The following is an 11,980-nucleotide window of genomic DNA, read 5'->3' as shown; positions in this document are numbered from 1 at the left end:
TGTCTTTCATTCTCTGTCTCTGTGTCTCTCTCTCTCTGTCTCTGTCTCTGTCTGTGTCTCTCTCTCTGTGTCTCTCTCATGTATATCATTATTCATATGAGTGCTGCTCCGGATAGAACAATGGCTTTAGGGACAGCTCCCATGTGGGATAGAGTTCTCCTGTCCTGCCCCTTGACAGGCAGGTCTGGAAACCCCATCACCAAGGTCCTGAAGGGGGGGCGAGGGGGCAAGGGGGGGTGGGGGGCAGGGGGGCTCAACCCCTTTAAACAGCACTCACTCTCCTATGTCGTTTCCATCATTTCATAAATCACTCCTTCCTTCAATCTTTCATAAAAGTGCTTTGCACTTCTGTGCAGCCATCATGAATCAGGGGCGTGGTAATTGTACATAAACTTGACATAAAGCAGAGAAACAGGGCAGTTTTCAATCTGTGATTAACATTACCAAGCTCCATTACCAAGCTGGTTTGAATACAGTCGATGGCCTATTATGGGTGTGTTCTAAATGAGGTCATTCGACTTTGTATGCCAACACTTTGAGTAATATCTACGAATATCTTTTCTCATCCACAATGGAAACCATTGTTTTCGTGGAAGACAAAATATGACCGAAACGTCTTCCTGTGGGACACCTCACTCCTCTTCTTCTCCTGTCATGGTGGAAGTGAGGGCGCTTCCTCCATCGCCATCAGCACTGTCATTCGTCTTCTCTGTGTTGTCAACCAGACCATCTGTGTTCATACTTCTGTTGGCATCGTGCACCATGGTGAAAAACAGGGTTGAGGCAGACCCAGGGCCTTATTTTTAACCTCCCTACAGACCGAGGCCTCTGGTGGGTCTGTGCTGTGTTAGGGTCCTGGTCGGAACACAACATCAGACAGTTTGGCACCTAAAGACCCGACCGGACCGCCGCTAACCAAGGACTTCAAGATGTGTGTGTCAGTTTTGAGGTGTTTATGTTGTGAAGGTTTCTGTGGTACTTAGTGAGTCATGGCTGTCGACCTTTTCTTCTCCCTGTAGTTTGCATGCATGTATTACATGCTTAACCACACACAGGACACGTGGACATACAGTTACTAACGCATACACTTGCATGTCCACTCGCTCTCTCACTAAGCCACTTTAAATGAGAGACATGAGAAGCGTTTGAGGTGAAGCAAACAATTGTGCAATTTGTGCCATTTCCCGGCCGCTTCATTAATCGACAAGAGGAAAAACGTTCAGGATACGGCGACGGAAAGGGATGCACTTTGAGACCGAAATAGGACTTTTGGACGAGGAATCTCTTCCCTTTGCGTTTCACTTCCATGTGGGAGTGAGAGGAAATGTGGAGAGACATCTCCCTCAGAATCTGATGATTTCAGATTTCCACCATTTTGACTGAAGAGGGGTTTATTACCTACTTGGCACCACAGAACGCTGTCACCTTTGTTTGGAAAATACTTTCTTGGTTCCTTCCCTTGAACACCTGCACTGAAGCGGTTTTCCTGTCCTTGAGAATCACATGCACGTCAGGAAGCTTGCACGTCAGGAACCTTACTCTCTTTTTTACATGATTTTTTCTTTTTTAATACACTTTTCAACGTAATCATCTGTGGAATCTACAGATATAGACTGAACTGGGCCTTAATATCAAGAACATTTGTAAATGAATGGGCTATTCCCTACACAAAGGTTTTCCTGTTATTAATGGACTTCATTCAGAGTGGTAAAGTGGCAAATGTTGAGGTTTGAGTTCTTATCAGAGACCCTAACTGTCCACAAGAATGTGTAGAAAGGCAATAAAAAGCGAGGGGGGAAGAGAAAGGGTTCATCAGTTTACTCATTCATTAAAAAGACGTCAGTGCAGGAGCCAAACAGGAAGCTTGGTGGTGAAAAAGCCATTCGGGAATCAGCAACTCTAGATTTAGACGCTCCACAGACGCACACACCCTCACACACTCACACACACACTCACTCCTGTTCATTAAGTCCACCTCATTTCTTTCTCTTTTAACTACTCTCTTTCTCCTCGTTTCACACACACTCACACACGCATGCACCAGTCCATCCTTAATGTCTCATGATGACTTCCATCTGAATGCAATCACAGCGTCATCCTGTTGTGGTTGTCAGGAGTGCAAGCAGGTTTTTTTCACGGGACACGCGTAGCCAAAAGCCATTGCAGGAGATGCCAGGAGAGACAGGAATAACACTGGCATCCATAACAACCTCCAATCACACACGATTCTCCAGCTGTGTTGTGTGAAAGTGACGGTTGTTTGGCCTTGCTGTCTTGTGATGGACTGTTTGACGTGTGTTGCTTCTTAGCTTCCATGTCAACACAATGACTGATGCCAATGGAAATTCAGACTTTGTTTACGCACAAATTCTCCAACTCACTTGTCTACATGGGTATTAATGTGGCAAGGGTCAGCCAGTCACGCAAGGTTAATGTTTCACTGTAAACTTCTTCCAAGTTACTTTGAAAAATATTGGGCAAAGTACAGGCAAAAGAAAACAATCTACAATTTTTCATAATATTTGTAATTTTCCATTCTTTAAATTTTTGTAACGGTGATTCATAGTTTTGATTAATCAACATTTGTCATAATGAATATCAAATTAGGCAAGAATAAAAAAACATCTGGAGTTGAGGAAAAATAAAAAAATAAAGATTTGATTTAAATTATAGTACTGGCAACTAAATGGAAATGTGAGAATTTTATATCAATGCCTGCTCCTTTTGGGTAGGATAATTCAAACAGATTCAATCCATCCAATATGAATTAAGATGACTTCCTGAAATGGGATACGTCAACAGGAATCTCTTCTTGTATTTCCCCCAAAGAGCAGTCAAGCCAGGTCACAGGATCATCAGGCTTCTGATTGGTTGATAATCCAGAAGTTACTCAGTTCTATGACTGCTCTACAAAGTGCTTCTTTTGTTCCTTGATCTTAGGTGTGTAAGACTTCACAGTACTGGTGCCTGTGGTTTATAGTTGCTCAGTAAATTGATTAGGGTCCCAAAAGCTTTAAGGGGTGTAATTAGAAACAGATTTTCAGATGTTTTTTTTCCATATCAAATCCAAACACGTCTATCTTTTTCAGCCATAATTTTGTTTTTTTATGAAAGGTAGGGTTGTCACCAAGGTGTGGTTAGCCAAACAGCAAAGGCTCGTTTTGATCAGATATTATTATTTTTGTTTGGGTACATTTGCTTTCATTTTGATATTAATACTTTTCGTATGCTATTTTTGTGAGGGCGTTATACAGGCTGGGTCAGTGTGATAGGGATAGTCTGTTTCCTGTGTGATGGTTATCTAAGAGGATGAAAAACCAGTGGTCCTGTATAAATAACACAAGGAAAATACCATTTGTTACTCTGATGGGTTAAAAGAAAGGAAATCCTGAAAACACATCTAAATTCATCATCTCATTAGAAAGGTTTTTTTTACCCCTAATTAAGAAAGTGTGTTTTACCACAAGGCTCTATTTCCCTTAACAACCGATTTAAATGTAATTGTTCTAAAGTACACGATGCTCCACACATTTTGTTGTTTCCATTTGAGTGTACGTCTGAATAAATATAAATCGTTTTTACTAGTTTACTTTTGACTTAAGAGACCAAGAGGCCCTCTATTGGGCAAATTATGCAACGACTAAAAACCTTTTAGAAGATAATTATGATAAAAGTGCGTTCAATCTCCTCCAACACACAGGGTGAATAAAGACAGTCAGGTCTCAGGACAAAAGCACCGCTGCAGAAAGGCAGGGCTTCCAGCTTCTCTTCCCTCAGTGATTTTGGCTCACAGATGAAACTCAGTAAAGATATGTATCAAATAGAAGGAAAAAAAACATGTTTCACGTGAAATTTAAAGAGGCAAATACTGTACATGTGTACGTCACGTTGTTTGAGTTGAGCTTGTCTTTGTCTCAATTGTATACATATATATTTTTTATAGGCATTTTTATTACATTACTGGACCATGACCTCTACCACTCCACAGTATAGTGACATTAAAAAGATTGGTAAGATTAGTAACATCAAAAACATATTTTTTTGCCCTGCCTAAAAAGACTTGAGTCTATTAATCTAAACCGCATCCATCATCCGGGAGCATGGAGCATGGAGGTAATCAGTCAGGATGAGTAAACACTGGTTACTCCGGTAATGTGTTTGTTCCACCCAGGGCTGTTTATGTTGAGGGAGCAGGAGTCGCCTCCCCCCCCCCCCCTCCCTCCCCTCCTTCCCCCCCCCTCCCTCCCCTCCTTCCCCCCCCCCCCCCCTCCCTCCCCTCCTTCCCCCCCCCCCCCTCCCTCCCCTCCTTCCCCCCCCCTCCCTCCCCCCCCTCCTTCCCCCCCCCCCCCCCCCCCCCCCTCCCCCCCCTCCCCCCTCACTAATCCCTTCATCACTGGGGCAGGGCTGGAGACAGATCTCGTCTCAGTGGGTAGGTACATACAGACAGCGCCCTAGGTACATACAGACAGCACCCTAGGTACATACAGACAGCGCCCTAGGTACATACAGACAGCGCCCTAGGTACATACAGACAGCACCCTAGGTACATACAGACAGCGCCCTAGGTACATACAGACAGCGCCCTAGGTACATACAGACAGCGCCCTAGGTACATACAAACAGCGCCCTAGGTACATACAGACAGCACCCTAGGTACATACAGACAGCACCCTAGGTACATACAAACAGCGCCCTAGGTACATACAAACAGCGCCCTAGGTACATACAGACAGCACCCTAGGTACATACAAACAGCGCCCTAGGTACATACAGACAGCACCCTAGGTACATACAGACAGCGCCCTAGGTACATACAAACAGCGCCCTAGGTACATACAGACAGCGCCCTAGGTACATACAGACAGCACCCTAGGTACATACAGACAGCACCCTAGGTACATACAAACAGCGCCCTAGGTACATACAAACAGCGCCCTAGGTACATACAGACAGCACCCTAGGTACATACAGACAGCGCCCTAGGTACATACAAACAGCGCCCTAGGTACATACAGACAGCGCCCTAGGTACATACAGACAGCACCCTAGGTACATACAGACAGCACCCTAGGTACATACAAACAGCGCCCTAGGTACATACAGACAGCACCCTAGGTACATACAAACAGCGCCCTAGGTACATACAGACAGCACCCTAGGTACATACAAACAGCGCCCTAGGTACATACAGACAGCACCCTAGGTACATACAGACAGCACCCTAGGTACATACAAACAGCACCCTAGGCAAAGATCTCAAATGGTGTGCGTGTGAAGTGTTTTTGTGTTTTCCGTGCGTGTGAACATGGATGCAAAACACAATCCATGCCTTTTGAGATCATACCTGTTAGTTGTAATAGGTATAATTCCTTGAATTGGCCAGTAAGAATAGTCCCACAGTAGCAGTTTGAGGACTGAGGTGATATATTCACGGTATCTTTACCAGAACCGAAACATTGTTTAAAACACAAGGTGTTTGAAACATGACAGATGTGTAGAGTAACTTTTGCGTGACTCTTCCTTTTTGAACAGGGATTCTCATTTGTCACGTCAGATCTCCGGGGAGTTCTTGAGGAAGCGTCTCATCATTAGTCCAACCAACCAAAACAACAACCCAGGCAGTCCTTAAACAGTCCAACAGGTCCAGTTTGAGCACAGGTCATAGTCGGCTTTTGTTCAGGACAAGGGTCAACGCCTGCCAGGGTTAGACAACCTTCCTTCCTCCTCTCTGACTCTGCATCCTTGCTGCGTGCTGATGTCCTCCATCAGTACCATCTGTTTTCTCTCTCTTCCGTGGGGCAGCGGTGGGTTTATTGGTGGAGTGTTTCGACTGAGGGACAGGCTTGGGGGCAGCTGGTGCTCAGTGGGGCCTCGCTGCTCCTTTTCAAACTGACGCCGGCCTGTGTGGAACCGTATGTCTGCTCGCTGCCACTCTCGCTGTGGGATGTCGTAGGAGTTCATTAATCCTCACTGCTCTTCTCGTTTCTCCCTCACTGGGTTTAGTTTAGGTTCTGTCTCTCTCGTCTCTCTCTCTCTGTCACTCTCTCTCTCTCTTTCTGTCTATCTGCCTCTGTCTCTGTCTCTTGCTGTCTCTCTTACCATCATTACCCTGTGATACTATAAAATAAAAACATTTAAGTGATAAAAACCTGAGACCTAATTTGTCTTCAGAGGGGGTTGCTCATGATATTGAACATCAAAGGACAGCATAGGAAGGTTTTGTCTAATGACAGATTATTTGGGATTATGGCCACATCAGATTACTCAAAAACAACTACCGGCCATCCTAATTTAGTTAAAGTGACAGCGAACTATAACTATATTCGCTTAATGTTATTCTTTTTATTTTTTACATTTTAAGGGTTTTTATTCATTTCATACACACTTGATGAATTAATCCAATCCCGCTTTCAGCACCCGTTCTACTCTAAATGATTGGAAAGAGCTCGAACGAAAGATGGTTTGCGCATGCTCATCATCTTGAAACCACACGCGGTTCCAAACAGTGGAGTATCTGTTCCGCGGATGAAAATGCATATAGAACCGAGGACAGCAGAACAGCAAGATGCACTCAGCTGCGAGTTAAAACGAAGACGAGCCGTCCTAGTTTCGTCTCTACTCAACACTGACCCGCTGCATAACAAAATGGGTTAATTTGAATAGAGACCGAGAATCGCAAACTTTGAGACTCTAGCCTGCTTGAATGGGGATTTTCTCCGTGTTGCGGGGCGGCTGCATTGAGAAGACAATACAGAACCAGGAATTGATTCGCACCTAGTGTTTTCTACTGCGTTTCTATAACCTTTTATTATTTTGAGAAATGATTACGGAGTTGGTGTGTGGCGCTGTGGCTTTTGTCCTGTATCTCAATACACTGAACGCGGATTTTTGCTACGATGACAGGTAGGTTACCGCCGTACCTATGGCAACATCATCAGGCACACTTGTCATTCGTTTCTCTTACGTCAAATAAAACGGAACGTGTTTGGCGCACATATTTTGTATGGTAGGCTAAATCGTCACGCTCTAGTGTTAACATGGTTATTGTTCATTCACGACTCATTTGTGTCATTCAGCAATAGCATTCTATTCTCGATTTATCTCTCCAATAAGCAGTCATTGTGTTGCAGCCATATGCTACTTTGCCTAATGCAAATGAGCTATATCTCCTGTTGCATTAGAGCTTTGTTCAAAAGGCTACTTGGACAACGTTGAGGATGTCATCTGCATCGCAAATTTGACTGAAGTTACACAATAGAAATATAAAGATGCAGGCTATCTTATGAATAGTCTAGGCTTCCCTTTAAAGCTCTATGTAATGACATTTTTTAACCATTATTACACCTAACAGCACCGGTAACCCACATGCTAATGGATGTTTTTGTTCAGGCACATTGTTGGAATCTGCGGACAATAAATACGCTTGTCCGCTCATAGCAATATCCCCTCTCCAGGGAATACATCCAAGTGGATGCATTAATTAGAATATATTTGGAGAGCCTTTCCTACATGTCACCACCCATCCCAAAGCACGTGTTTTATAGGGCTCGTTAGTGCTCAACCATCCAGAAAGTAAAGACATTTGTATTCAGAATGTTTGAGTTCCTTCTCGGATGCTTAGCAGCGCAATACTTTGAGTTAAATACTAGCTGTATTTGAAAGAGGTTCTGGTAGGCTACAGTACGTGGCATAATCCTTTATTCTCCTGTTTCTTAGCGTCAGTTGCATTTTAATTCAGAGTAGCGGTACGAGGAAGTTTGAATGCTACATTTATTTAAGATGTGTTACAATGCTGTATATTTGAAATAATTAAAATGTATATTTTCCCTCAGCTCATTTCAGTCTTTAGATTTCATGGAAGTCTTGTAATGCAAGAGAAGAGAATTGAAACGTCAATTAATTTATGGTCCAGCTCAGACAAATGAGCCATTGTTCTAAGTCCATTCAGAGCATAGCAAGTTGGTCCGTGTTCTATCCCTCGAGACTGTCACCGCTGGTGGCTCTGGCTAGCGTCTCCCGACACCTCCTTAGAGTCAGGTGGACTTCAGCACCGCTCATTCACCACTCTACACTGCACTGACCGCGGGCTACTGGGGACTGTGCAGCACACTCAGGGGAGAAGGTTTGTTTTCAAATGTGGGTGGGACAGTTTTTTTTTTGCCGAGGATACGGCTGTTAAATATACTTTTTAAAATAAAAAGTGGGGCGGGACAGGCGCCGTTTTTAATAAGTGGGTGGGATGTTTAATGAACACTACTCCACTGATCTCACTAAACTAGGTCCTTTGCCTTGTGTGTGAGAATGCATGCATGACACACACACACACACACACACACAGAGAGAGAGAGACTATCCATACTTCTATGAACCATGCCAGTGTGTCAGTTGCCCTGTTTAGCGAACGCATGGCGAAATGGTGAAATGCACTGCAGCTCGAAGGGCCTGTTCAAACCCTGTTCATCAGACTGACAATGACACGCTGAAGAGAACCTGCCACGACGTCACGTTGATTAATGACCAACCAGTGTCCTCACAGACTCTCGCTGCTTACCCCTTTCGTTGTAACCTCGGTGTTGGCGACCCTGCGTATATATCAAAGTCACAGTGATAATTTACACTCCAGGGACTGAGACGGGCGTTCTGGTCCGCCGATCTCAGATGGAGAAGCTGAATACCAATCACAGGTCTCACCTCCCTAGTCATTCATCAAACAGCCCCCTTTCACCAAGGTCAAGAGTCGCGTGCTCTCCGTCTCTCTCCTGAGGGTCGTCACAACAGTGGTTGTTAGTAGCAACGGAAAGTGTCCGTTAGCACATCAGTCGACTTTAGGCTTTTTTGGGGACTTTTTATTTATTTATTTTTTACGGTTTGCAGTCTTTTTTTTTTGTTGATAACCTGGACTGCAATGCGGGTCTCTGTTAAACTCCGTAGCTAACCGTTTTATTCGGAAACAGTTCCGTTAGCAGCGGAGCACAAGAGATGGTGCCTTCACAACGATGAGTTCCTGCTCTCCGGGGTGTTCTGGGGCTTCTCTGCTTTCTCAATCACGTCAAGTGTTTTTCCTGGGCACGGCTCAAGGGCTGTCCAAGACGTCTGTCAGCCAATGGTAATATCAATAAAACCCCTCTGTGTGTGAAATGACTTGAGGTTTACTGGCACATGGTTCGAACAAAAGCCCGTCATTTTTCTATAAGGGAAAATTTCAGTTCAATTGGTACTGGGTGTCTGTAAACCGCTGGTCGGTCACAGTAGGCTACACTCTGTTTCCTACAGCTCTGGAATAAAGCTGTTGTCTATGTTATAGGTTGAATATCACTGACAGAGAAAGTTATGTGAGAGAGAGAGAGATAAGTGTTTGTAAGGTACATTATGTGTGTGGTTGCCTTCGTATGTTTTTTGTGTAAGGTGACTTAGCAGCAGTTGGATTGCTTCCTGAGGTCAGAGGTTATAGAGCGGTCAATTCATTTGTTATGACCTTTGAACTTCCTGCTGAATGCTCATCCACAAGGCACTTGACGGGTCAAATAAATGGGGTGTTTTATGATGGCGAGGTGAATGGCATCACCCTCAGTCCTACTGGACTGTATGGCATCACCCTCAGTCCTACTGGACTGTGTGTTTCTGTGTTTGGATGTAGAAGTTCCCATCTTATAGTTCCCACTTCTCATCTCTTCAACAGAGGAAGGATGGATTCCTGAGGAACATCCCAAAGGAAACGTTTCCTCGGTGGCTTGCAGTGTTCAGAGCTGCGTCTCCCAAACCGCCTGGGGGCCACAGTCACGTGACGAAACACCATTTCAGCCCAGAAACGCACTACGACCCCCCAGGGAATCCCAATGAAAACATCCCCTACTTGTTATACAGGAACTAAACTGTTCAGTCTGTGAGGATGGCTGGTTAGGTTTCACTGGGACACAAATGACCATCACATTTCCTGGCACACAACAAACTTCTGATCTATATTGTAGTCTGTAAAAAATAAGGAAAAAAATAATGTTCCGTTTGAAACTTGTCCACCCCTTACATTCTTGTGGAAGATGAGGCTGAATTGTAGATCCCCTCTTGGACACAAGCATTGGAACAAAGAACCAAATAACGTTTAATAACGCATGCAATAAGTCTGGTATCTCATAGCACAGATGGCCTAGTGTCTGAACACTGGATTCTATAGATCTCCTCACATGTCTATGATGCCATGAACTTCAAGGAAATCACAATCCTCATGTCAATACTTTCCCTTCCTCTAAAAAGTGCTCGTTTCCCACGTGTATTGCGAATCCCTCCTGGCTCTTAAGGAAGGAAGTTGTGTTTGTAAGCCTTTACTGTATGCAGGTAGGAGGGGTTATATTCTTGGTTGTATAATTTCTAGGTTGCAGTTGACAAAAGAAAGTGAGATATACATTCAAAAAGGAACCTTCAACAACCGTAAACCACCAACGGCTACAAAAATGGCTCAACAAAGTTGTTAGATTCCCATTTGGAAAACCACAAGACTTACCATGTTACATTCGATGGTTTCACAGCAGTTATCTCGTACATTCAATACTGAGGGTGTGTGTAACATGTTTTCACATCTTACTCACACCCAAAACCATCTTTAAAGTGCCGTATCCAACTGCAGTGGGGGAAGGTGTTATGGTGCCCGCATAACTTATTGTTGTAAGTTTCGATGCATTATGTTAAGTGCTTACTAGTAAGAGTTTCTATGACCCTGGTGCTTCTGGACATTATGCCACATGCTCTCCAAACACAGTGTTGATTGGGTTTTTGTGGACACTGAGTAATAGCTGGTCTAAATCAAGAAGGATGATAGTTAACGTGAGAGGAAGAGGGACTCTGGGATGTGTCCGTGATGGTTTGGGAACAGGGGATTGACAGAGAGGTTAGTGAGCTGAAGAGCTGAGAAGAGAGTGTTTGTGAAATGTGATTTCAGATGGTTTGGAAGCAAGGAGACTTTTGACCACACTACAGTGGTATACCAGCCGTAAATGCTCTTTGGAGGAGAAAGAGACAGGTCTGATGAAATGTGTGGTTTTCTGGCGAAAACACACTCACCAAATGAAGCCCTGTAATGGGGAAGGGTTGCCATGGATAGCCATATTGAAAGACTTGCTTATGGCCTCAGGTCCCAAATGTACTATCCCTTCATATATAGTACACAAACACGTGTTTTTTATTCATTGCTCTCTCAAACTGTTTTCCCATTGAAGTGTTCGTATGTACACCCGGGGAGTATTAATAAAACAATAGGGAGGAGGAGAGGGAGTGTTGAGGTCTTGATTACTTACAGATTTACACTCCAAGCTATTTGCGTTAGAATTTTCAGAGCCATCAGCAAAGTTAGCTGTTTGGTCTGAAACTTTACAAGGGGGGGGGGGGGGTATATTACAGGGGGGGGGGGGGGTATATGGGGCCTAAGTTGTTCAGGAGAGATTTGGTCTTGAGCAGAAGTGTTTGTCTCTTTATTTACTTTGGTGTCCAGCTAGATTTTCAGAAGACAGTATGATTATGTGATCTAGCGTATAAGAAGGACAAAGGATCAACCTTCATTTGATATCCTTATTCTCTTGGATGTTCTCTGTCTGGTCTGTCAAACAGGAAACACTGTCTCAAAACACAGAGGAAGTTCTTCTGACTTGTCCTTGATGGTAAGAGTGAACCCAAGTTAACATTAAAGGCAGAAAGGAATCCTTGCTGAGAAGCGGTATGTGGCCCTCCTGGAAAAAGACATTGGTCAGGGCTGTCAACTAAGCCTATATAATGTTGGGGTTCAGCTGAACAATATCTGTGTTTAGTGTGTTACACAAGCTGTCATGCCACGTATTGTGAAATATGCAGACTGCCACCATAATGTGAACTATGCTGGTCATTCAGCCAGTAAGGGCATGGCAAGTGGGCGAATGGTGCAGGGGCCGAATGACTTTCAAAGTCAGATACTTGTTTGCAAGAAACAGTTGGTTTCTTCACGCCCTGGGCTTTG

At 44.1% G+C, this 11,980-nt stretch overlaps 1 protein-coding gene across 2 annotated transcripts in view; it reads left to right on the top strand.

Moving 5' to 3' along the window:
* The first annotated feature begins 6,497 nt into the window (after positions 1-6,497).
* The window catches only part of tmtc2a (transmembrane O-mannosyltransferase targeting cadherins 2a), a 51,248-nt gene continuing 45,765 nt past the window's right edge, over positions 6,498-11,980 (top strand). For both annotated transcript variants that reach the window (XM_047022718.1, XM_047022719.1), the window contains exon 1: positions 6,498-6,903. In XM_047022718.1, the coding sequence (XP_046878674.1) occupies positions 6,821-6,903 (83 nt within the window). In that variant the 5' untranslated portion in view covers positions 6,498-6,820. The remainder of the gene's footprint in view (positions 6,904-11,980) is intronic.

The sequence above is a fragment of the Hypomesus transpacificus genome, chromosome 7 (genome assembly GCF_021917145.1).
Source record: "Hypomesus transpacificus isolate Combined female chromosome 7, fHypTra1, whole genome shotgun sequence".
Taxonomy (NCBI): Eukaryota; Metazoa; Chordata; class Actinopteri; order Osmeriformes; family Osmeridae; genus Hypomesus; species Hypomesus transpacificus.
This window is presented reverse-complemented; position numbering and strand designations above follow the sequence as displayed.